Source organism: Muntiacus reevesi, chromosome 9 (assembly GCF_963930625.1).
Source record: "Muntiacus reevesi chromosome 9, mMunRee1.1, whole genome shotgun sequence".
In the NCBI taxonomy this organism is placed as follows: Eukaryota; Metazoa; Chordata; class Mammalia; order Artiodactyla; family Cervidae; genus Muntiacus; species Muntiacus reevesi.
This window is the reverse complement of record NC_089257.1, coordinates 36,164,353-36,190,751: the sequence shown is the minus strand read 5'-3', so window position 1 is coordinate 36,190,751 and position 26,399 is coordinate 36,164,353. Positions and strand designations below refer to the sequence as shown.

The 26,399-nt window shown below is 43.2% G+C and overlaps 1 protein-coding gene across 1 annotated transcript; it reads left to right on the top strand.

Moving 5' to 3' along the window:
• The first annotated feature begins 1,475 nt into the window (after positions 1–1,475).
• On the top strand, positions 1,476–25,331 carry LOC136174470 (2-acylglycerol O-acyltransferase 2-like). Its single transcript, XM_065944660.1, has 6 exons — positions 1,476–1,594; positions 16,098–16,276; positions 19,147–19,351; positions 19,666–19,840; positions 20,903–21,102; positions 23,789–25,331. Exons 1-6 carry the CDS (start codon positions 1,504–1,506, stop codon positions 23,941–23,943), a joined length of 1,005 nt encoding a protein of 334 aa, XP_065800732.1. The 5' UTR covers positions 1,476–1,503; the 3' UTR covers positions 23,944–25,331.
• The last annotated feature ends 1,068 nt before the right edge of the window (positions 25,332–26,399 follow it).

Genomic DNA, 26,399 nt, shown 5'->3' with positions numbered 1-26,399 from the left:
AGTTTACATTGGTGTTACAGTTTTGTGCAAAGGCCTGGCACTACTGCTCCTTGGCTTGTGCAATCAGATACCCAGCAGTCCCTCTGGCTTATGAGTCTGTGGGAGGAATAAGGCACAGGGACAGGGACCAGCAAGGACGTTGTTATCACAGTCCATCAGAGTGGCTGGCTGTGGTGGTGGAAAGCAGCTTTCCATCACTAGAGACATTTAAATCAATAAAAAGTATAGACAAACTTCATGAAGTGAAATTTAGTGACTTGTGAACATTTTCAAGTATACTCACTACCATTAGGAAAGCACTGTTACCACAGTGGAATTTCCAAGGCACCTGGGCCACCAGCCATGAAAGGCAGCGTCATAAGCACTGGATGACCAGGATATTCCTTGTGTGACCACTTTGGAAAGCTCTGTGGCTTTGTGCAGACTGTAGCATGGGCAGGTGAGGGGAAGTCAAGTTCAGTTTTAGACAGGCTGTGATGGAGGTGCCAAGCCGACTATCAGGGATGATGTCAAGTACCCACCTACATAAGCAAATCTGAGCTTGTGGGGAAGTCAGGGCTAGAGATACAGTTTGGAAGTGTTTGTCCTGTAGACAGACTTCAAGGCCATGAGGCTGGAGGAGGTCTCTGAGAGCGGGAGCAAGGAGGGAAGAGGGAAGTCCCAGGGAGTGAGGGGACAGAAGGACCCTGAGACACTTATCCTGTTGAAGGATAAGAGCCACCATGGAGACCCAGCAGTAGACGGAAGGGCAGGAGAGAAACCAGGAGAGTGTGGTGTCCACAGATCAAGTGGTCTCAAGGAGGAGGGAAGAAACAGTTGTGTCTGAGGCTGCTGAGAGATCAAAATGAGAGCTGAGAATTGATCACTGTATTCAGCAGTGTGGAGGCCAGTGGTGAACTTGTCAAGGGTAGTTCCATGAAACAGTGGCATCTGAAGTCTGGAAGAGGGATGACAGAATGGAGGAGAGGACATGGAAATCAGACCACTCTTCCCTAAGTTTTGCTGTCCAGGCAAACTGAGGAAAAGGCAGCCAGATGGAGGAGATAGATAGTGGGACCTAGAGATATTCATATGGGAGCTCCTACTTCTTATTTGTAAAGGGGAACCATGGACATGGCAGGTGAAAGGAGACAATTTTGGGCCCAAATAGTTAAGTGAGTGTAAAGAGTGCAGGATTGCCCTATACTTGCTGCTTTACTTGCCAAAGATTGGGCAAGAGTTGAGCAAAGGTGATCTGGCAGATAGTGTATTGCCTGAAAAGTCCACTGCATTTCTCTTTTTCTGTAGTAAGTTTAGTGAGGCCAGGTGATTTTAAATATTACACCTACGATACTGCTCCCTGCCAGGGTAGGTGCAATGAGATTCTACAGCTGACTGGAAATCCACCCCCACACCCCACACTCCCACAAATGCTTAACAAACTCTGGCAGCAATAAAAACCAGCAGGTGTCTCAGACCACAGCGGAGCTCAGAGAAGCCTCCAGAGGAAGTAGAAGAATCAGCATGGTGGAGTTTGCACCTTTGTTTGTGCCACTGGAATGCAGGCTACAGACCTTTGCAGTCCTGCAGTTGATCTTCTCTTACTTGGCCCTGCGTAAGGAAAACTAAAATGGATTTGGGAGGCCATGGGTACCTGCCACTTCAGGTGCACATGGTGCATTGATGGGGGAAAGATACAGGTCCTAAAGCGGATGCTCAGCTCAGTGCCTGGGGATCACCTGGGATGAGAGATATCTTGTTCACATTGTCTTGGGGGAGCTTTGCCAACAGGAGTGTGTCTGACTGTCTGTGCCCACCTCAACCCAGCCTGGGACCTGGGAGTATCCAGAGGAGGGCAGAAAGTCAAGTAACTTTGGACCTGGAGATAGAAGATGAGCAGCTGAGAAAACGCATCTGGACCCTGTGATGCCAGAAACAGTAGCTTGTACCTTGGTCCTTATCTCAGGAACAAAGGGAATCCCCAGGAGGGCTTTAGGTACAGGAGTGACAAGGTCCAATCCGTGGGAGACAAGCTGTAATTTTTTTCAACTTTCTTTTTTTATTTTAATTTATTTATATTAGTTGGAGGCTAATTACTTTACAATATTGTAGTATTTTTTGCCTTTCATTGATATGAATTAGCCATGGATTTACATGTGTTCCCCATCCTGAGCCCCTCTCCAACCTCCCTCCCCATCCCATCCCTCTGGGTCATCCTAGTGCAACAACCCTGAGCACTTGTCTCATGCATCAAACCTGGACTGGCGATTCGTTTCACAGTTGATAATAAACATGTTTCAGTGCTATTCTCTCAGATCATCCCACCCTTGCCTTCTCCCACACATTCCAAAAGTATGTTCTATACATCTGTGTCTCTTTTTCTGTCTTTCATATAGGGTTATCATTACCATCTTTCTAAATTCCACATATATGTATTAGTATACTGTATTGGTGTTTACTTTCTGGCTTACTTCACTATGTATAATGGGCTCCAGTTTCATCCATCTCATTAGAACTGATTCAAATGTATTCTTTTTAATGGCTGAGTAATATTCCATTGTGTATATGTACCACAGCTTTCTTATCCATTCATCTGCTAATGGGCATTTAGGGTGCTTCCATGGCCTGGCTATTATAAACAGTGCTACAATGAACATTACAGTTCATGTGTTTCTTTCAGTTCTGGTTTCCTTGATGTGTATACCCAGAAGTGGGATAACTGGGTCATATGGCAGTTCTATTTCCAGTTTTTTAAGGAATCTCCACACTGAACTCCATAGTGGCTATACTAGTTTGCATTCCCACCAACAGTATAAGAGGGTTCCCTTTTATGCACACCCTCTCCAGCATTTATTTCTTGTAGACTTTTGGATAGCAACCATTGTGACTGGCTTGAAATGGTACCTCATTGTGGTTTTGATTTGCATTTCTCTGATAATGAGTGATGTTGAGCATTTTTCATGTATTTGTTTACCATCTGTATGTCTTCTTTGGAGAAATGTCTGCTTACTTCTTTGGCCCATTTTTTGATTGGTTCTTTTATTTCTCTGGAACTGAGCTGCAGGAGTTGCTTGTATATTTTTGAGATTAATTTTTTGTCTCTTGCTTTGTTTACTATTATTTTCTCCCATTCTGAAGGCTGTCTTTTCACCTTGCTTATAGATTCCTTTGTTGTGCAGAAGCCTTTAAGTTTAATTAGGTCCCATTTGTTTATTTTTGCTTTTATTTCAAATATTCTGGGAGGTGGGTTATAGAGGATCTTGCTGTGATTTATGTCACAGTGAGTTTTGCCTATGTTCTCCTCTAGGAGTTTTATAGTTTCTGGTTTTACATTGAGATCTTTAATCCATTTTGAGTTTATTTTTATGTATGGTGTTAGAAAGCGTTCTAGTTTCATTCTTTTACAAGTGACTGACCAGTTTTCCCAGCACCATTTGTTAAAGAGGTTGTCTTTTCTCCATTGTATATTCTTGCCTCCTTTGTCAAAGATAAGCTGTCCATAGGTACGTGGATTTATCTCTGGGCTTTCTATTCTGTTCCATTGATCTATATTTCTGTCTTTGTGCCAGTACCATACTGTCTTGATGACTGTGGCTTTGTAGTAGAGCCTGAAGTCAGGCAGGTTGATTCCTCCAGTTCCATTCTTCTTTCTCAAGATTGCTTTGGCTATTCGAGGTTTTTTGTATTTTCATGCAAATTGTGCAATTATTTGTTCTAGTTCTGTGAAAAATACCATTGGTAGCTTGATAGGGATTGCATTGAGTCTATAGATTGCTTTGGGTAGTATACTCATTTTCACAATATTGATTCTTCCGATCCATGAACACGGTATATTTTTCCATCTATTTGTGTCCTCATTGATTACTTTCATCAGTGTTTTATAATTTTTTATATATAAGTCTTTTGTTTCTTTAGGTAGGTATATTCCTAAGTATTTTGTTCTTTTCGTTGCAATGGTGAATGGAATTGTTTCCTTAATTTCTCTTTCTGTTTTCTCATTGTTAGTGTATAGGAATGCAAGGGATTTCTGTGTGTTAGTTTTATATCCTGCAACTTTATTATATTCACTGATTAACTCTAGTAATTTTCTGGTGGAGTCTTTAGGGTTTTCTATGTAGAGGGTCATGTCATCTGCAAACAGTGAGAGTTTTACTTCTTCTTTTCCTATCTGGATTCCTTTTATTTCTTTTTCTGCTCTGATTGCTGTGGCCAAAACTTCCAACACTATGTTGACTAGTAGTGGTGAGAGTGGGCACCCTTGTCTTGATCCTGACGTTAGGGGAAATGCTTTCAGTTTTTCACCATTGACAATAACGTTTGCTGTGGGTTTGTCATATATAGCTTTTATTATGCTGAGGTATGTTCCTTCTATTCCTGCTTTCTGGAGAGTTTTTATCATAAATGGATGTTGAATTTCATCAAAGGCTTTTCCTGCATCTATTGAGATAATCATATGGTTTTTATCTTTCAATTTGTTAATGTGGTGTATTACATTGGTTGATTTGTGGATATTAAAGAATACTTGCATTCCTGGGATAAAGCCCACTTGGTCATGATGTATGATCTTCTTAATATGTTGTTGGATTCTGTTTGCTAGAATTTTGTTAAGGATTTTTGCATCTATGTTCATCAGTGATATTTGCCTGTAGTTTTCTATTTTAGTGGCATCTTTGTCTGGTTTTGGTATTAGGGTGATGGTGGCTTCATAGAATGAGTTTGGAAGTTTACCTTCTTGTGCAATTTTCTGGAAGAGTTTGCGTAAGATAGGTGTTAGCTCTTCTCTAAATTTTTGGTAGAATTCAGCTGTGAAGTCATCTGGTCCTGAGCTTTTGTTTGCTGGAAGATTTCTGATTACAGCTTCAAATTCTGTGCTTGGGATGGGTCTGTTAAGACCTTCTATTTCTTCCTGGTTCAGTTTTGGAAAGTTATAATTTTCTAAGAAATTGTCCATTTCTTCCAAACTGTCCATTTTATTGGCATATAGCGATTGGTAGTAGTCTCTTATGATCCTTTGAATTTCTGTGCTGTCTGTTGAGATCTCTCCATTTTCATTTCTAATTTTGTTGATTTGATTCTTCTCTCTTTGTTTCTTAATGAGTCTGGCTTACGGTTTGTCAATTTTATTTATCCTTTCAAAAAAACATCTTTTAGCTTTGTTGATTTTTCCATAGTCTCTTTTGCTTCTTTTGCATTTATTTCTGCCCTAATTTTTAAGATTTCTTTCCTTCTGCTAACTCTTGGGTTCTTCATTTCTTCCTTCTCTAGTTGCTTTAGGTGTAGAGTTAGGTTATTTATTTGACTTTTTTCTTGTTACTTGAGGTAAGCCTGTATTGCTATGAACCTTTGCCTTAGCACTGCTTTTACAGTGTCCCATAGGTTTTGGGTTGTTTACTTTCATTTTCGTTCGTTTCTATGCATATTTTGATTTCTTCTATGATTTTCTGGTTATTCAGAAGCGTGTTATTTAGCCTTAATATGTTGGAATATTTAATAGTTTTTTTCCTGTAGTTGAGATCTAATCTCACTGCACTGTGGTCAGAAAAGATGACTGGTGTGGTTTCAATTTTTATGAATTTACCACGGTTAGATTTAAGGCCCAGGATGTGATCTATTCTGGAGAAGGTTCCGTGTGCACTTGAGAAAAAGGTGAAATTGATTGTTTTGGGGTGAAATGTCCTATAGATATCAATTAGGTCTAGCTGGTCCATTGCGTCATTTAAAGTTTGTGTTTCCTTGTTAATTTCCTGTTTAGTTGATCTATCCATAGGTGTGAGTGGGGTATTAAAGTCTCCCACTATTATTGTGTTATTGTTAATCTCCCCTTTCATACTTGTTAGCATTTGCCTTACATATTGCAGTGCTCCTATGTTTGGTGCATATATATTTGTAATTGTTATATCTTCTTCTTGGATTGATCCTTTGATCGTTATGTAGTGTCCTTCTTTGTCTCTTTTCACTGCCTTTATTCTAAAGCCTATTTGATCTGATATGAGTATTGCGACTCCTTTCTTTTGGTCTCCGTTTGCATGAAATGTTTTTTACCAACCCTTCACTTTCAGTCTGTATGTGTCCCTGGTTTGAGGTGGGTTTCTTGTAGACAACATACATAGGGGTCTTGTTTTTGTTTCCATTCAGCCAGTCTTTGTATTTTGTTTGGGGCATTCAACCCATTTACATTTAAGGTAATTATTATTTTATTTTTTTTAGTTGGAGGCTTATTACTTCACAACATTTCAGTGGGTTTTGTCATACATTGACATGAATCAGTCATAGAGTTACACGTATTCCCCATCCCGATCCCCCCTCCCACCTCCCTCTCCACCTGACTCCTCTGGGTCCTCCCAGTGCACCAGGCCCAAGCACTTGTCTCATGCATCCCACCTGGGCTGGTGATCTGTTTCACCATAGATAATATACATGCCGTTCTTTTGAAACATCCCACCCTCACCTTCTCCCACAGAGTTCAAAAGTCTGTTCTGTACTTCTGTGTCTCTTTTTCTTTTTTGCATATAGGGTTATCGTTACCATCTTTCTAAATTCCATATATATGTGTTAGTATGCTGTTATGTTCTTTATCTTTCTGGCTTACTTCACTCTGTATAATGGGCTCCAGTTTCATCCATCTCATTAGAACTGATTCAAATGAATTCTTTTTAACAGCAGAGTAATATTCCATGGTGTATATGTACCACAGCTTCCTTATCCATTCATCTGCTGATGAGCATCTAGGTTGCTTCCATGTCCTGGCTATTATAAACAGTGCTGCAATGAACATTGGGGTGCACGTGTCTCTTTCAGATCTGGTTTCCTCAGTGTGTATACCCAGAAGTGGTATTGCTGGGTCATATGGCAGTTCTATTTCCAGTTTTTAAAGAAATCTCCACACTGTTTTCCATAGTGGCTGTACTAGTTTGCATTCCCACCAACAGTGTAAGAGGGTTCCCTTTTCTCCACATCCTCTCCAGCATTTATTGCTTGTAGACTTTTGGATAGCAGCCATCCTGACTGGCGTGGAATGGTACCTCATTGTGGTTTTGATTTGCATTTCTCTAATAATGAGTGATGTTGAGCATCTTTTCATGTGTTTGTTAGCCATCTGTATGTCTTCTTTGGAGAAATGTCTGTTTAGTTCTTTGGCCCATTTTTTGATTGGGTCATTTATTTTTCTGGAATTGAGCTTCAGAAGTTACTTGTATATTTTTGAGATTAATCCTTTATTTGTTTCTTCATTTGCTATTATTTTCTCCCAATCTGAGGGCTGTCTTTTCACCTTACTTATAGTTTCCTTTGTTGTGCAAAAGCTTTTAATTTTCATTAGGTCCCATTTGTTTACTTTTGCTTTTATTTCCAATATTCTGGGAGGTGGGTCATAGAGGATCCTGCTGAGATTTATGTCGGAGAGTGTTTTGCCTATGTTCTCCTCTAGGAGTTTTATAGTTTCTGGCCTTACATTTAGATCTTTAATCCACTTTGAGTTTATTTTTGTGTATGGTGTTAGAAAGTGTTCTAGTTTCATTCTTTTACAAGTGGTTGACCAGTTTTCCCAGCACCACTTGTTAAAGAGTTTGTCTTTTTTCCATTATATATTCTTGCCTCCTTTGTCAAAGATAAGCTGTCCATAGGTACGTGGATTTATCTCTGGGCTTTCTATTCTGTTCCATTGATCTATATTTCTGTCTTTGTGCCAGTACCATACTGTCTTGATGACTGTGCCTTTGTAGTAGAGTCTGAAGTCAGGCAGGTTGATTCCTCCAGTTCCATTCTTCTTTCTCAAGATTACTTTGGCTATTCGAGGTTTTTTGTATTTCCATACAAATTGTGAAATTATTTGTTCTAGTTCTGTGAAAAATACCGTTGGTAGCTTAATAGGGATTGCATTGAATCTATAGGTTTCTTTGGGTAGCCATTTTGACAATATTGATTCTTCCTAATCCATGAACACGGTATGTTTCTCCATCTGTTTGTGTCCTCTTTGATTTCTTTCATCAGTGTTTTATAGTTTTCTATGTATAGGTCTTCTGTTTCTTTAGGTAGGTATATTCCTAAGTATTTTATTCTTTTTGTTGCAATGGTGAATGGTATTGTTTCCTTAATTTCTCTTTCTGTTTTTTCATTGTTAGTATATAGGAATGCAAGGGATTTCTGTGTGTTAATTTTACATCCTGCAACTTTACTATATTCATTGATTAGCTCTAGTAATTTTCTGGAAGAGTCTTTAGGGTTTTCTATGTAGAGGATCATGTCATCTGCAAACAGCGAGAGTTTCACTTCTTCTTTTCCTATCTGGATTCTTTTACTTCTTTTTCTGCTCTGATTGCTGTGGCCAAAACTTCCAACACTATGTTGAATAGTAGTGGTGAGAGTGGACACCCTTGTCTTGTTCCTGATTTCAGGGGAAATGCTTTCAATTTTTCACCATTGAAGGTGATGCTTGCTGTGGGTTTGTTATATATAGGTAATTATTGATAGGTGTGGTCCCGTTGCCATTTACTTTGTTGTTTTGGATTTGAGTTTATACACCCTTTCTGTGTTTCATGTCTAGAGAAGATCCTTTAGCATTTGTTAGAGAGCTCTTCTGGTGGTGTTGAATTCTCTCAGTGTTTGCTTGTCTGTAAAGCTTTTGAATTCTCCTTCATATCTGAATGAGATCCTTGCTGGGTACAGTAATCTGGGTTGTAGGTTATTCTCTTTACTTTAAGCATGTCCTGCCATTCCCTTCTGGCCTGAAGAGTTTCTATTGAAAGATCAGCTGTTATCTTTATGGGAATCCCCTTGTGTGTTATTTGTTGTTTTTCCCTTGTTGCTTTTAATATTTGTTCTTTGTGTTTGATCTTTGTTAATGTGATTAATATGTGTCTTGGGGTGTTTCTCCTTGGGTTTATCCTGTTTGGGACTCTCTGGGTTTCTTGGACTTGGGTGACTATTTCCTTCCCCATTTTAGGGAAGTTTTCAACTATTATCTCCTCAAGTATTATCTCATGGCCTTTCTTTTTGTCTTCTTCTTCTGGGACTCCTATGATTCGAATGTTGGGTCGTTTAACGTTGTCCCAGAGGTCCCTGAGGTTGTCCTCATTTCTTTTTATTCTTTTTTATTTTTTTCTCTCTGTTTCATTTATTTCTACCATTCTATTTTCCACCTCACTTATCCTATCTTCTGCCTCAGTTATTCTACAGTTGTTTCCCTCCAGAGTGTTTTTTATCTCATTTATTGCATCATTCATTATTAATTGACTCTTTTTTATTTCTTCTAGATCCTTGTTAAACATTTCTTACATCTTCTCCATCCTTGTCTCCAGGCTATTTATCTGTAACTCCATTTTGTTTTCAAGATTTTGGATCATTTTTATTATCATTATTCTAAAGCGTTTTTCAGGTAGATTCCCTATCTCCTCCTCTTTTGTTTGGTTTGGTGGGCATTTTTCATGTTCCTTTACCAGCTGAGTATTTCTCTGCCTTTTCATCTTATTTAGATTGCTGTGTTTGGGGTGACCTTTCTGTATTCTGGTAATTTGTGGTTCCTCTTTATTGTGGAGGTTCCTCCCTGCGATGGGGTTGGACGATTGGTTCGTTAAGGTTTCCTGGTTAGGGAAGCTTGCTTCGGTGTTCTGGTGGGTGGGGCTGGATTTCTTCTCTCTGGCATGCAATGGGTTGTCCAGTAGTGAGTTTTGAGATGTCTATGGGATTGGTGTGACCTTGGGCAGCCTGTATATTGATGCTCAGGGCTATGTTCCTGCATTGCTGGAGAATTTGCATGGTATGTCTTGCTCTGGAGCTTATTGGCCCTTGAGTGGTAGTTGGTTTCAGGGTAGATATGGAGGCTTTTGGATGCTCTCTTATTAATAAATGTTCCCTGGAGTCAGGAGTTCTCTGGTGTTCTCGGGTTTTGGACTTAAACCTCCTGCCTCTGGTTTTCAGTCTTATTCTTACAGTAGCCTCAAGACTTCTACATCCATACAGCACTGGTAATAAAACTTCTAGGTTAATGGTGAAAAGATTCTCCACAGTATGGGACACCCAGAGATGTTCAGAGTTACCTGAAAAAGAGGAGAGAGAGGAAGGAGATAGATATAAGCCGGAGGAGAAAAGGGGGGAATTAAGAGGAGAGAGACAGATCTAGGTAGTACTCTGTTCCTTAAGTTTTCTCCAGAGCCCAGAACACCCACAGAGATTCCCAAATTGGGTTGAGTAGAGAAGGGGGAGGGAGGAAATAAAGGTGACCTGGGGGAGAAAAAGGAGAGTCAAAAGGCAGAGAGAGTAATCAAGCCAGTAATCATATTCCTGAGTAAAAATGGGTGCCGAACGTTGGATTCTTAAATGTACAAAATTGATATCAAATACTAAAAAAAAGATTAAAAATCTAGAGTAGAGGTTAGACTCTTTAAAATATTAAAAAATATTTAAAATTTTTAATATTAAACAATATTAAAAAACAAAAACACAAAAAGTATAAGAAATATATACGAAGTTTGCTTTAAAAGTAGGGTCCTAAAAAAAAATAGGGTCTTTTTTTTTTTTTTTTTTTTGCAAGGTAATAGTGGGTTATAAAAATGAAAATTAAAGGAGTAATAGAGGACTTTAAAAAATGAAGAAAAAATTTTAATTAAAAAAAATAATAATAGTAAAAATATATCTAGGAATTTCTCTGAAGCTGTTGTGGGCAGTGTGGGTTCAGTTCAGTTTCAGATAGTTCCTTGTTCTAGTTTGTACTCCTCAATATCTATAGGCCCCTTCCAGTGTAGTTGGTGTTAACTACAGGGATTTTAATTTGTTGCACCTGTCACTTCTAAAGCAGTTTCCTTTGTTTATTTGGCTTCTGTTTGCAGGTCTCCTCAGTGTCTAATTTCCACCCTGACACAAGTGGGCAGAGGTGGTCTCTTGTTTAGGCTCACTTGTTCAGTCGTGCTGTGGGAAGGAGGAACACTGCAAACAATTATCACTGGCGTGTGTGAGGAGCACTCGCAGTGTGTTGGCCACACTGAGTTTGCCCCTGATCAAGGCGTGTGTGCTTTCCCAGTCTACACTCCTCAGGCTTCAGGTTGCTCTACAGGGAGCGGGCCCTCAGGTTCAGGTTCTCGGGTACTCCACAAAGGCACAGACTCAGTTGGGCCTGCGTTTTGTGCCTTCCCCGGTCCAAGCAGCTCAGGCAGCCAGGTGTTTGCCGAGTGCACTGTCTTCAGGTGCAGCGTGACTTCTCCCCTCCCTGTCCCAGCCTCAGTTTCTGGGCACAGCCTGTCCGATGTGCCTTGTGTCTCTTCTGAGGTGCTGATCTCTGGCTGCAACCCTCCCGGTGGATGTCAACCATCCAGAATCTCAGAAAGTATTTGGTTAGAAACTGGAAGCCTGTTTGCAGATTGGTAGGGGATGCCCTCTCTGGGGCCAAGTTTGCCCCTTTCCGGCTCTGGCTAGCGCCCGCCTACCCCCTGCATCCAGCGGGAGATGGGCCAGTCAGCAGGCTAGCTCTTCTCTGGTATTACTCAGTCCTTCGTCCTGTGAATGGGCTGGCAGTGCCTTGGGTTAGGGCTTTTCGCAGGTTCTCTCTCTGGCTATCCCACAGTTTAGGTTGCTCTCTCACATTAGTTCCCTCAGATTGCCCTCAGGGCATTCAGGCCCAGTCCTTGCCCTAAGCAATGTTGCCGGCTCCTCTCCGTTCAGCCCCCACTTGCTGGTGGTGGATGTGAGCGTCTGGGGTATTTTCCTGCTAGGAGTTGCCTTTAGGCATGTAAACTGTGGGTTTTATTTATTTATTTTTCCTCCCTGTTAGGTTGCCCTCTGACATTTGAAAACTTCCCTTGGACCCGCCGGTGAGAGGGTTTCCTGGTGTTTGGAAACTTCCTCTATTAAGACTCCCTTCCCAGGATGAATCTCCATCCCTAACTCTTTTGTCTCTCTTTTTATCTTTTATATTTTGTCCTACCTCCTTTCAAAGACAATGGGCTGCTGTTCTGGGTACCTGATGTCCTCTGCCTGCATTCAGAAGTTGTTTTGTGGAGTTTGCTGCACGTTCAAATGTTCTTTTGATGTATTTGTGGGGGAGAAAGTGGTCTCCCCATCCTGTTCTTCTGCCATTTTAGCTCCCTCTGCCCGACAAGCTGTAATTTAGGGATCTTCTGTGTTGAGGTGTTGGGGTAAACAGATGACAGGGAGCAGTTGTTAGCAAATCATATTTGGGTCTGCTTATGGGAACATAGTAAAGCTCCTGTACTGACACTGGGTTGTGATTTAAAAAAAAAAAAAAAAAGTGTAGGTTTTATTACAGGGGCCAGGCAAGGAATCCAAAGAGTTAAGGCTCAAAATGCCTGAAACCTCTTTGATTACCAGGGAACAGTGTCTACAGACTGGGTGAAGTAGAGATGCTGGGTGTATGATCAACTCGTAGAGAATCATCTGATTGATTGGTGGTCAGGTAACTTTGAGTCACCATCACCAGCCTTCTGGCTTCCCCTGGTCTGAGGTCTATGGGCTGGTGAGCAACTTCTTCCATCTGCTGGGGGTTCAGTATCTGCAAAACTGCTCAATGATGAGTCTCAATATTATCTATGGCTCTTGGGAACAAACTAAAAATCTTTGAAGTTGTGGAATGGTTAAACTGTTATTTATTTATTTTCTTGATTGGGACTGTTTTCTTTCTGTGTTTTTTCTCTTTATAATTTTATTTTTGAAATTTGGTGAAGGCTTAGGAAGCTGAAGATTTTCTACAAATAAGAGGCAGGCAGAGGACATGAGGGATCTTTCCCAGGAGGGCTGCATAGGTCCTGCTTGATCACAAGGTCACAATCGACATCAGATGTCACCTAATAGACCCATGATGGAAAACTAGTGCCCATGTTGTTTTTGTGTTTGTACAGCCCATGAGCGGAGTATAGCTTTTGCATTTTAAATGATTTTGTCCCTATACAATATCCTCCAAGTTGCCTCTTGAACCCCAGTGTCTGAAATGCTTACAATTTGGCTGTTTAAAAGATTACTTACCCTGGTCTAGGGAGGCTGGCAGTGGGTGGAGAAAAGGGGCTCTTTTCCAAAGATATTAGGAGATGAATCTACAAGGCAAAATGTACAGGCCTTCAGGAAAGTAAGTTTTCCCAGGATGCCAGTAAATGCTGCACATATAGTGAAGAGATGGTTCACATTGGCCTAGTGCAGTTCTTTGCGGAGGGGCAAAGATATGGCCAGAAAGGTCCACCGGGGCTTGTTACTGAGGACTCAGACCCCAGCAACAAATACTTTTCAGTGGGTTACTTGTTTAATCTGTTTCTTTCATCTTCTCTAGAATTCACACACTCATGCAGGAAGGTAAGCTCCTTTCAGATAGTTGGTCTTGTTCTCATCTGCATCTCCATCTCCTAGAAGAGTTAATGTTGATAAATGCTTGTTGAATGAATGAATGTTGGGAGCAGGATATGGACATAATAGTAGAATTGAAACCACTACTCATCCTATTAGCTTTCTGTATGAGGTTAGCTAACTTGAATACCCTCTCTGGGTCTTGGTCAAGTGGGATTTTACATCTTTCTTTCTTGGCATTATGAGGAGAAAGAAGGTGTTTCCCTTCTTTAGGGGCTGAAAATGCACCCAAGTGAGGATTTTGCCTGCTGACAGTACTTAAAGGAGAGGCCAGAGTTAGGGAAATGTTTAGATGGGAGAGTTCTTTCTGATCAAGTAGAAATGCCCACATTTAAAAATTTTTTTCTGACTGAAAAACAAATACTTGCTGTTCTAACACACCGAAACAAAATGTGTTCTAAAAGTCAAAGATTTCCTCCAAATCCTACCATACAAAGAACCGCCATTAACAACTCAGTTATATTCTCTTGACCTGGATGGAAGTTCTAATTTTGTGGGTAAAAACTTTCCGTTTAGGAAGATGAAAAGAGTTCTGAGATGAAAGCTGGTTTGTTACACAACAATGTGAATTAATTTAGCTACACTAAATTGATTCTCAAAAATCATTTTAAGTCTATGTCCAGGAGGGGGATTGTTAGGTCATATTGTATTCTAATAGTTTTATAAGAAGTCTCTATACTGTTTTCCATAAGGCCTCTGTCATGAGTCCAGACTTTGAAAAGATACAATCTCCCCAATGCTCATAATAGCACATTAACAATAGCTAGGACATGGAAGTCACCTAAATATCCATTAGAGTAATTCATAAAGAAGATGCAGTAACACAGGCAATGAAATATTACTCAGTCATAAAAAGGAACATATGAATGCCATTTTCAGTAACATATGTGGACCTAGAGATTGTCAAACTGAGTCAAGATAGCCAAAGAAAGACAAATATCACATGATATCACTTATATGCAGAATTAAAAAAGAGGTACAGATGTAGTTATTTACAAAACAGAAGTAGGAAAAAACCTATGGTTACCAGGGGATAGGGGGGAAGGATAAATTGGGAGATTTGGATTCACAACACTACTGTATATATAATAGATAGCAATAAGAATCTGCTGTAAAGCACAGGGATTTCTACCCAGTGCTCTGTAATGATCTGTGTAGGAAAGGAACTTAAAAAAACTAAACAGGAGTTGATATATATGTATGAGTTTAACAGGTTTATTTTCCTATACAACTGACCTAGTACAACATGTAAATCAACTATACTCTAAAGAAAACTTTAAAAAAAACTAATACTACCAAAGAGTCATTTCAATGACTAGTATATGGTAAACATATTTTACCATCATTGAAATTGAAAGGACAAAACAAAGTGCTCCAAACACAATCCTGAAGCCAGCACCAGGAGGGCAGGAATCCTGTCCATTGTTCACGGCTTAACCAGCAGTACCTGACACATTAGAGGTGCTCTGAAGAAAGTGAGCCTCTGTGAGCCCCAAACTACTTTGATTTATGCATTTTGCTATTATTCAGACTGGGCTTCTCCAGTGCCTCAGCAGTAAAAAATCTACCTGCAATGCAGGAGCCACAGAAGATGTGGGTTCGATCCCTAGGTCTAGAAGATCCTCTAGAGGAGAGCATGGAAACTGACTCCAGTATTCTTGCCTGGAGAATCCCATGAAGAGTGGAGCCTGGAGAGCTACAGTTCACATGGTTGCAAAGACTCAGAAGTAACTTAGCACCCACACATGCACTATTCAGACTGGGTCAAAAGTTCCCTCGTCCAGGAAGTCGGACATGAATGACAGTCCCTGTTTACCCTACTTTCAAATAGACTACAGGTGGGGGATGAACTTCTTTATGAGTATGAGCAAAGGGTGTTCAGTGGAGGGAATGGAATGCAGAGGACACAATATTCTCTAACCATGAGGCTCAATTAGCATCAGATTAAAGACAGTACCAAAGACCACCTGACCCTGAGTCAAAACCAGGATTAACCTGTGAAGGAACTCAGAATCATAAGTTTGGGAGGAATTGCTCACTGGGGTTGTCTCTAGCCCTGCTGCAGTCCTGATGAACAGACCAGGCATGAGGTGCCGTCTTCCTCCCTCCTTCCTTCAGCAGGACAGGGCCTGGCATCAACGGAAAGAGCTCAGCAAAACTAAAGAAACTGGGAGTTGTATCAGCTGAGCAGCTTAGAGCAGCCAGAATATGAGGTGCATGTGGTGAGTGAGACTGGAACAAGAGAGGGTTTGAGCCACCAGTGGAGAGCTTGAACTTGGTTGAGCTGCTTGAGCTGAGTGTCAAAGTTATAAGTCATGGGGGGACTTTAACTAAAGGGGGAATGTGGTGGGATTTATCTATGGAAAGATGGGCTGGGGTAGACAGGAAGTGGGCTGGGTAGAGAAATTACCTTTTCTCTGGGGTTCTAAAGATTGGGTACCAGAAAGAGTTCATCAGTCACATCTCCATCAGGCATTTATTGAGCATTTGGTAAATACAGACAGAAAAGGAGGAGGAGGGGGAAGACCCAAATGAGTAAGCAATCTGGTGCAGTGGGAAAATGCAAGTTTGAAATTAGGCCAACTGATTTCAAATCCAGGTTCTCAATGTGACACTGGTGGTGTTGACAGCATTCTCTCCTCCTCCAAACCTTGGGAAGCTGATCTCTTTCTCCTAGGATGAGGGCTGGAAAGGACAGTGCTGCTAGAACTGGGTAAACAGGGAGAGCTCGTTCCTTTATACCTCTGACCACTAATGGTTCCTGCTTCCTTTCCCAGACTTGGTCTGCTGCATAGTCTTCATTGGCCTCCTGTTCACAAGATTCTGGATGATCAGTATCCTGTATGTGATCTGGTGGTACCTGGATCGAGACACACCATGGCAGGGGGACAGGCAGAGTGCTTTCATAAGGCGCTGGACCATATGGAAGTACACAAAGGACTATTTCCCCATCTCGGTGAGTATGGGGCTGACTAGGGAATGGTCAGGACCATAGTCCCCACGTGTCCATGGGGATGTTTGACCCTGTGTGTGCAGTGAGCAGAATACTGAGCCGGGAGCAGAAGACAGGCTTCTACTGCATTGTGGCTGGAGGAAGAATCAGCTTTTGTCTGACTATGGTTGTCCAACTTCAGTGAGGTGAGGCCACTATGGCAACTGATGAAAGAACAGGATTTGAGAAAGCTTGTAGGCCATGCAGTGCAGCACACTTATGTATCTGACAGATAGAAATCCCTCAACAGTTTAAGTTTGGGGCGAAGGAATCTTCAATAAAACAAGCTTTCAGAGCATCTGGCTGACACTTTATCAGATGATGATACTGATACACTGAGAGGGAAGAAGTTGTGGGCAAGGATATAGAGCAGGTTCTTTTACTGCTTTTAAAGTGTGTGCATTGACTCTGAGAAAAGAAATAGAGCAGAGAGTCCTCAGGATGTATCCTGACCCTGTGTGTTTGATATGATATGTGTCCTTGGACAGAGCTTTGCTCATTCTGAATTTCAGTTTCCCCAGGGATCCACTAAACAGTCCAGTTCCTCCTCTTCTGCCTATCTCTTAATCTCTGACTCATGGTACCTCATGTCCACTTTGTACACTGGACCCTGGACCCAAGGATCATTCCTTAGGGATTCAGGCCCCTGAATTTTAATGAACTAACTTTTGCTCCATTCTGAATCCCAAACAGGCTTAACCCTTGGATGTAAGCAGTTGTGATGGTTAATTATCTAGTGGGGCTAGGAAGAGGAAGGGAATGAGGACACAAAGAGGAGAAATACAGGGACAGGTACCCCTCTCTGGACACAGAAGAGAAGAATGTATATGGTGTCACCTCTGGGAGTGGACATCATAGGTGTAATACGGGTCTGCAACATGTCAGTTGTATGACCTTAGGTGAGTTACACATGCTCTCCGAACTTCAATTTCTTCATGTGTAAAGTGGAAATGCTGCCACGTATATCATTGGGTTGTGTGGATTCCATGAGACATCACGTGTTCCTGGGGCTTCTGATGACAGCATCTGTCTCGCCTATCACCCCTGGAACTGCTGTCATTTGTACATCCGGCAGAAAAACTGCTGAGCGTCTCTGTGCCGGTGTTATCTATGTCTGTTCTGTCCCTTCTGTAACCAGGTATCTCCCCAGAGTATTTCTCACATAGGATACTATTGACATTGTGGGAAACTGATCCTGATTTGCAGACATTTCATGAGCACAGTGTTCAGGATTGTAGGACACCTCAGTCCAGTAGCAACAAGTGCCACAGATGGCAGGCGGTACCACTGAACAACCAACAGAGGGAGAGATGGCATGCACTTTCACCTCGCGGTCCTGGACTGAGGCCTGCAAAAGGCACTGTGGCTCACAGATTCTGTACTCTTGTCACCTCCCCAGACAACTTCCAAGTTATCCACACACCTTAACAGAGCAGGTCCTGCAAGGATCTTTGGTTGGCAGTGGATTATGGGGTCAGGGAGTCCCTTTTGTCTACTGAATACAAGTGTACAACCTTAAAGTTGTCAGGTGTGTTGTTCTGAGGCCTTACTGAGGACTCTATTCAGAGATAGCCTCTTAAAATCTCTGAGGAGCTGCTCTAAAAGGGAAGGGAGAAGTCAGTACTTACGGTGCTTTGTTGCAAAAAACAAAACAAAACAATCCGTGTAGCTAAACATCAAAAGATCACTGCCAGTCAAAAAGCAGACATCTCCAGTTAATGATTTTCATGTTTTTCTACATATGGGGAGATACAAAATCTGGGCCCACTACAGTTGTTCCTGTGATGTGCATACTCACTCTCTGTGACCAGTATCCTATTTTTCTCCATCCCAATTCCCTTTCAAGGCCCATTGTCAGTGGCAGCTACAGTGGCTGCTGGCTTGAAGGCAAGCAAGGAACATTCCTTGTCCTAACAATTCTGCTGGGGCTACTCCATATCACAAGCCTTTATGCAGTGATTCTACGAGCTAGAACCTAATGGCAGAGTTTCTAGTGAATTGAGGTGACTACTTCTGAGCACTGGAGTTTTCTAAATGCATCCTATAGGCTTCCTACACAGGTAATGGTGGAGAATCAGGGAGTGCTTCCCCAAGCACAAATGATTCCCCCTCATCCTGAAGATCAGGTCAGGAACTGGATTTCTGTGTAAGATTTCATTGTCTACACAGGCCAAGGCCTGAGCAGGGGTGCAGTGTTGTGGGCAGGCTGTGACCTGGTGTCAGGAAGTGCTGCAGACATGACAGGACACCTCCCTGACCCCTCTCCACTGACAGCTGCGGGCCTCACTAGAGACTTCATGACCCTCCTCCCAACCTCTACTTTTATCATCCTGGGTTCTCTTACACTTAGTCCCAGGGACTCTTGGGTCCAGCTCTTTACTCAGGACAGAACTCCAGTTGCCACAAAACTTGGTGAGAGGCTCACTCCTTCCTGTGCTGGCTCCTTCATTCTGGTTAGGCTCTGCCTGGATGAAGTTCTCCCTCCACATAGGACATTGGCTTGTCTCCAGTCTTCTTCCCAGGAGTCCTACCTCTGCCTTAGGCAGGGTTCTTCCTTCCCTGGCAGGGGGCATTGGCCTCATCCATTCATGGGTCTGTTCTCCCCCTCTTCATTCCATAGTCTCCCAGAGCATCTCCTCTGCTCCATGCTTGCACTGGGGACAGGATCCTCAGACAGGCCATCTCTCATCACAGAACACTCGCATGGGGTTTGATAGCACTTGGGCACAGGGGACACATAGAGGAAGTCAGCACAAAAACATAACAGGGAGACTGGAGTGGGGGTGGGGGGGTACTAGGTACAACCCCGATTCACCAGCTTGCTGTCCCTACAGCTGGTGAAGACTGCTGAGCTGGACCCCTCCCGGAACTACCTCGCTGGCTTCCACCCTCATGGGGTCCTCGCCACTGGAGCTTTTACCAACTTGTGCACGGAGGGCACAGGTTTCTCCTCAATTTTCCCAGGCATCCGCTCACATCTGATGATGCTGCACTGGTGTTTCTGGGCCCCTGTTTTCAGGGATTGCATCATGTCAGTGGGTGAGTCCTTCCACTTTTTCTGTCACAGGAAGATGAGGACTAAAGGCATGAGGAAGGGTTTTAAGGAAGGTGGCCAATTGTTCTGTACTTCTTCCAAGAAAATGTGTAGTAGGCAAGGAGATAAGACCCAAAAAAGCATTTCCCATAGCTCTGTGCTCAGTGATGAACTTGGCAGGAGTGTTGGGAAAAGGGGTAACATTAGTGCCTGTCATCAGGGGACTCCCAGCTGGGAAGTGGGGGAGAGCCCAAGTCACATACTCCTGAACCATGCTTTCACCTTCACACTGTACGTGACCACTTTTCTCTCTTCCCAGGGCTGGTCTCATCAGACAAGGAGAGCGCTGCTCACATTCTGAGCAGGAAAGGAGGTGGAAACCTGCTGTCCATTGTTGTTGGGGGCGTCCAGGAGGCACTGAGTGCCAGGCCTGGAACCTACAAGCTGGTGCTGCGGAACCGCAAGGGCTTCATCAGGCTCGCCCTGATGCACGGGTATCGGGGAGAGGGCTCTGGGTTCAACTGGAGATTGGCAAAGAATGTAGTTTGGAGGGAAGACTACAGAGGCAAATGCAGATTCTATTTTGTCTGGTAGAGTCTCCAGTTATTAACAAGGAAGATTGTATGTTGGTGATAGATGCACTGTTTCAGGCCCACATACCCAGAGAAGATTCTAGAAGGAAGATTTTGTAACTAAAGGGATTAAGTCTAAAAGGTCATATTGCTGAAAGCTTGCATTACATCAGAGATCTAGGAACTCTGGGAGAATAGAGTTTGGGACATAACCTAAAGCTATTCTCCTATCTTTAAACATCTGTGAAGAATACAGAGCTAGCTGGAATAGACTTTCCCAGAATGTCTGCAGATGTTTTATATCTAGAGGGACTCTCAGCAGTATTCTGGTTTGTCTTATGATCCCGAAACCAGAAAGGGTTAATCTTGAATTTGTACTGGACCTGCTTTTGTGACTTTAACCCTCATCTTGCAACTTTTGTTACTGTAGGAAGGCATAATGGGCTACCTAAGGAAGATAACATGAGTTGTCCTCTTGTAAAGGATGTAAGGAAGTGAAACTAACACATTCCCCTGCCTGATGCACCCCATTCTAGGGGACATTTGCAAGGATCAAATAGTCTGTTTAGTTAGTTTCCTCACTATATCCCAATCTATGATCCATAAAGGACTTGGCAATCAACCTTTCAGGATGGTTATTTGGAGGGACTAGCCTACCATTTTCTTGGTCAGCCACTCCAAATAAACTCCCTTTCTCATCTCAATATTTTGTCTCAGATTCACTAGCCTATCTTGTGACAAGCAGAGCGAGCATGGACACAGTATCAATTCAAGTGCCAGTCTTTGACCCTGAGAAGGGCCATGATCTGCCTGAAATTCTGAAACAAGACCATGGCAGGTCTGGGAGACACCCCAGGTCTCCTACTTTTATCCCAGGGCTCTATCTTCTGTTCCAATTCCTGCTCACTAGGTCCCTCCAGGATGCTAGGGGAACAACTTATGCCTTCTTACCCCACACACACCCTCTCTCCTATCTCCCTCTAGGGCAGATCTGGTGCCGATCTTCTCCTTTGGGGAGAATGACGTATATGACCAGGTTGAGAACTCTCCTGGTTCCTGGTTGCGGTGGTTTCAGGACCAACTTCACAAGAGCATTAGAATTTCCATCCCACTCTTCTATGGCCGTGGAGTCTTCCAGTACAGCTTTGGTCTTATGCCCTACCGCCGACCCATCACCACTGTGGGTGAGCCTAGACCTGGGTTGGGAAGGGGAAGTTTATATAGTAAGAGGCCTGGGCTTGTGCTATAAGGATACATGGACAGTACACTCTTGACTTTGTGGAGCACACTTTCTGGTGTGTAAAGCAGACACACCAGCAAGTAGCCCTATGAAAGGCAGTCTAGAATGAGAAGAGTAACAGGGGCACAATGGCCAGTAGCTTCTACTGATCACTGTACCCCTGCTTGTGTCAGGCACTGCACTGTCTCGTTACAGGCAGTGGCTTAGTTTTCCCAACAACTTGCGAGGTTCAGTTCAGTTCAGTCACTCAGTCATGTCCGCCGCTTTGCAACCCCATGAACCGCAGCACGCCAGGCCTCCCTGTCCATCACCAACTCCCGGAGTTCACCCAAATCTGTGTCCATTGAGTGGTGATGCCATTCAGCCATCTCATCCTTTGTCGTTCCCTTCTCCTCCTGCCCTCTATCTTTCCCAGCATCAGGGTCTTCTCAAATGAGTCAGCTCTTCACATCAGGTGGCCATAGTATTGGAGTTTCAGCTTCAACATCAGTCCCAACAATGACCACCCACAACTAATCTCCATTAGGATGGATTGGTTGGATCTCCTTGCAGTCCAAGGGACTCTCAAGAGTCTTCTCCAATACCACAGTTAAAAGCATCAATTCTTTGGCTCTCGGTTTTCTTTCTAGTCCAACACTCACATCCATGCATGACCACTGGAAAAACCATAGCCTTGACTAGATGGACCTTTGTTGACAAAGTAATGTCTCTGCTTTTCAATATGCTGTCTGGGTTGGTCATAACTTTCCTCCCAAGGAGTAAGTGTCTTTTAATTTCATGACTGCAATCACCATCTGCAGTGATTTTGGAGCCCAGAAAAATAAGTCAGCCACTGTTTCCACTGTTTCCCATCTACCTGCCATGAAGTGATGGGACCAGATGCCATGATCTTAGTTTTCTGAATGTAGAGCTTTAGGCCAACTTTTTCACTCTCCTCTTTCACTTTCATCAAGAGGCTCTTTAGTTCCTCTTCACTTTCTGCCATAAGGGTGGTGTCATCTGCATATTTGAGGTTATAGATATTTCTCCCAGCAATCTTGACTCCAGCTTGTGCTTCCTCCAGCCCAGCGTTTCTCATGATATACTCTGCATAGAAGTTAAACAAGCAGGCTGACAATATACAGTCTTGACGTACTCCTTTTCCTATTTGGAACCAGTCTGTTGTTCCATGTCCAGTTCTCACTGTTGCTTCCTGACTTGCATACAGGTTTTTGAAGAGGCATGTCAGGTGGTCTGCTATTCCCATCTCTTTCAGAATTTTCCACAGTTTATTGTGATCCACACAGTCAAAGGCTTTGGCATAGTTAAAGCAGAAATAGATGTTTTTCTGGAACTCTTTTGCTTTTTCGATGATCCATCGGATGTTGGCAATTGATCTCTGGTTCCTCTGCCTTCTCTAAAACCAGCTTGAACATCTGGAAGTTCACATATTGCTGAAGCCTGACTTGGAGAATTTTAAGCACCACTTTACTAGCGTGTGAGATAAGTGCAATTGTCCGGTAGTCTGAGCATTCTATGGCATTGCTTTTCTTTGGGATTGGAATGAAAACTGACCTTTTCCAGCCCTGTGACCACTGCTGAGTTTTCCAAATTTGCTAGCATATTGAGTGCAGCGCTGTCACAGCATCATCTTTCAGAATTTGAAATAGCTCAACTGGAGGGCCTCTCACCCCATTTTATTGATTGCAAACATAGACGCACAGAAGGTAAATCACTTCCAAGGGATCGTCCTGCCCTTGGTAACAAAGTTGAGGTTTGATAAGGGTATCTGACGTTTTATTATGCAAGACAAAGAGGGTTTAATTCTGACCACAGGGTCTAATGACAGTAATTGGAGAAGGTGGATACAAGACCATTGCAGGTCTGTTAGAATTGTGTGTAAAGTGGCAGTCAGCCAGTTTTGAAGGAAAGCCAGAGGGATTTCCTTGTAAATAATGTACATGGGTTTTAGTCTGTAGACTTAGCACCATCTTTCAGCTATTTGCTTTCTTATTGAATTCGAACTAGTTTCCTATGGTAGTGCTAATAGAGCTGTTCACCTCTACTCACCCAGTCATTTCTTAGTTGAGTTCAGACAATTCCTTTCTATCAAATTTCTTTGCCTTGTGTGGTGGTATTCACCTGAATGTTTATAGAACGGCTACCTCCAGACCATTCCCAAGAGAAGACATGGCAGCTGCTTTCTGATCTACTTCTTCCCATAGACGCAAGCTCTTCAATCATGGCATCTGAGAATCCCAGATTCACCTTTCCCAGAGGTTAAGTGCACATCCCCAGTGCTTACACCCTGGTACTGATTTTTACTGGCTATGTGACCTTGAACAAGGCATTTAACCTCTCTTGGCATCATTTCCTCAGGAGTCAAACAGGAATAATATCAGATGATTTCTCCAAGGATTGTTAGCATAACAGAAGAGATAATGGATGCAAATGCTTGTTGACTGTATTGTTGATATATCAGAATCTTGAAGTTGACCTAACATCTTAGAATCTGTAACACAAAAATAGAATTGAAAAGGAGGGAGTTAGACTGCTTACCTGCTCAGATGACCATTCTAGTGGAAACACCAAGGTCCTTGTACCTTCAGTGGTCCCTATTCTGTACCACCACTCACCTCTGTGTCTTGCAGTGGGGAAGCCCATCGAGGTGCAGAAGACACCACATCCCTCCCAGGAGGAGGTGGACAGGCTTCACCAGCTCTACATGAAGGAGCTGGAAAATCTCTTCGAAGCCCACAAGCTCAAGTACAACGTCCCCAGAGACCAACACTTGGAGATCTGCTGAGCACTTCCCCAGACGACGGGCTCCACCCACAAGACAGGACTGCAATTAGGAAGGATGGAGGGAGTTGCTGTGATTCCAGGAGGATTCCTGGAGGTGTCTGTTGAACACATCCCCAGAGCTTTCACTGACCTCTGAGGCTCCACCCCATACCAGGCCTTGGGTCACAGCTGGCTTCTGGGAGAGGAGACCAGACTCTGGAATCAGTGATTTGCTCTCCTGCTGTGTCTCCTCTGTAATGGGTCCTCTTCATGTCTGCCCACCTGAGAAATGGGAGAGATGCTGGGAGAGAATGATGTCTATTTGTCTTTCCTTTGTGATCCTGTCACTCAATGAGCAGGACAAAGAGCAGCTCCAGTGAGCAGGTTTCTCTTCCTCTGCATTGAGTGACAGCACAGAAGACCAGCAAGTGCATGGCTTTCTCCTAGAAGCTCCTGTATCCTGCATCCTTCCTGTCCCAGCTCCTCTGGCCCAGAGCTGGAGAGGAAGGCCATGCCACAACCTCCTGATTCATCAAGGCAATTTTGAGTTTCTGATTGTCTGAGCCCCGGGCTGGCAGCCAAAGGGGCCCACGATATGGGGAAGGAGATTTCAGCTCTGTTACTGGCTAAATGACCATGGGCAAACCTCTTCACCCTTTTTCTGTGTCTCTGTTTCCTGAGTGACTAAGGTGACTTCTGACCTCAGCTCTTATGTCACATGAGTTGAGAGCTCCATGAGATAGCCCTTATATGCTTTGTAACTTCAGCCCTGAGCTTGACACAAAATGGAGCTCCATAATGTCAGTTTATCAATGAAAGTATTCTGTTTCAGCCTTCTTCCTTTCCTCCACCCTACTCCCCAACTGGGAACACTGTTCAAAGCCTCCCATTTAATCCCAGCCTGGCCCTGCAGCCCTGCTGCCATGTTTCCCCTTCCCACATGGTAAATCTGATGATCCACAGATTGCCATGTTGCCTCTTCCTCCCTGACCAGTCAGCTCCAACTTACCACTTCTGCCCTGTTCTGTGAGAGACAAGGGAGAGGCTATGTGCAGATACAGGGTGGACCAGGGAGAAACGGAACATGAGCAGTGAATGGTTCTGTGTGTCTGCAAGCAGGGACAATGAAGATATGTCTCTGATGAAAGATACTCTGGGCCACTGGTCAACGACACAGATCATAAGGGAGGGGACAAGTTGGGAGCACAGGGCCAGTATTATGAGCCCTAACACCTATATGGGAAAATAGCTTTCCTTCCAACAGAAACTAACAACACCAATAACTATGTATGTTGGCCATCTCAAAAATGTAAGTGTGCATCCAAGCCTGACCTAACCCTTATCAGTGACCATGTGCAAGTCACATCCCTTCCAAACCTCACTTTTGTTATCAGAGAAACAAGCATTACAATGTGCACCTTGAATCTTAGGAGTGGAATAGATTTAATAAAATAATTAACCATTCTACATCCTGTGAGGAATGGTGGGAAAGTGAAAGTCTTTAAGTCCTGTCCAACTCCTGAGACTCCATGTACTACAGCCTGTCAGATTCCTCTATCTATGGACTTCTCCAGGCCAGAATACTGGAATGAGTAGCTGTTCCTTCCCTAAGGGATCTTACCAACCTAGGGATTTAAATCAGGTCTCCTCATTGCAGGTAGATTCTTTCCCAGTTGAGCCACAAGGGAATGTTGGGGAGCAGGTGTAAGTAGAAGTCAGGTCATACATGTACCCAGCATTTTATGATGGCCTGTTCTGACCTGATCAGGTGGGTGCTACATGTTCCCAAGAGAAGTGAAAATCAAAAACAATAGGTTTGAGAGGAGGAGTGATGGTTACCAACAGAGAAGACTGAAGAGGTGGCAGGTGAGAACGATCTTGAAGGCAAGGTAAGATTTGCCAGGGAGATAAATTCCTGCCCACTGCAATTTGCCATTCTTAGGTAATAAATCACTGCAGACCTTAGTGTCTGACTGCAGCAAGGAATTATTATGTCTTCACTTTTCTGGGTAGCTGGGTGGTTCCATGAGTTTCTGCTCTCTCACCTACTGTATTCTGGGACTTGCTGATCTCTTTCCTTGGATACCTTATCTCCTCAAATTAGTCAATGAATGTCATCTCCCTTGTCACATCAGACTCACACCCCCCTCAATCCCAATCCCCTGCCCTCCCAACTCTCTCTCCTGATCACTGTCAGTGACTCATGTTGTGAGCTTGCTTGGGGTGACTGACCATGAGCATTAATGGATGAGTGGTCAATTATGTACCCTGGGAACTGGGAGCAACTGAAGCTTCCCACTCAGTTCATTCATGAGGAGGCAGTCAACCTGTTCTAGCGTGGGGGGACAAGAGCCTTGATTTGGGCTGGAAGACCCACTCTGAAGCTCACTCACAAAGCTTCTGGCAGAAGGCTTCAGAGCCCTGTTGTGGGCTTGTCAATTACATAGTAGTTGCCACTCAGCAGACTTCTCCAGAGCA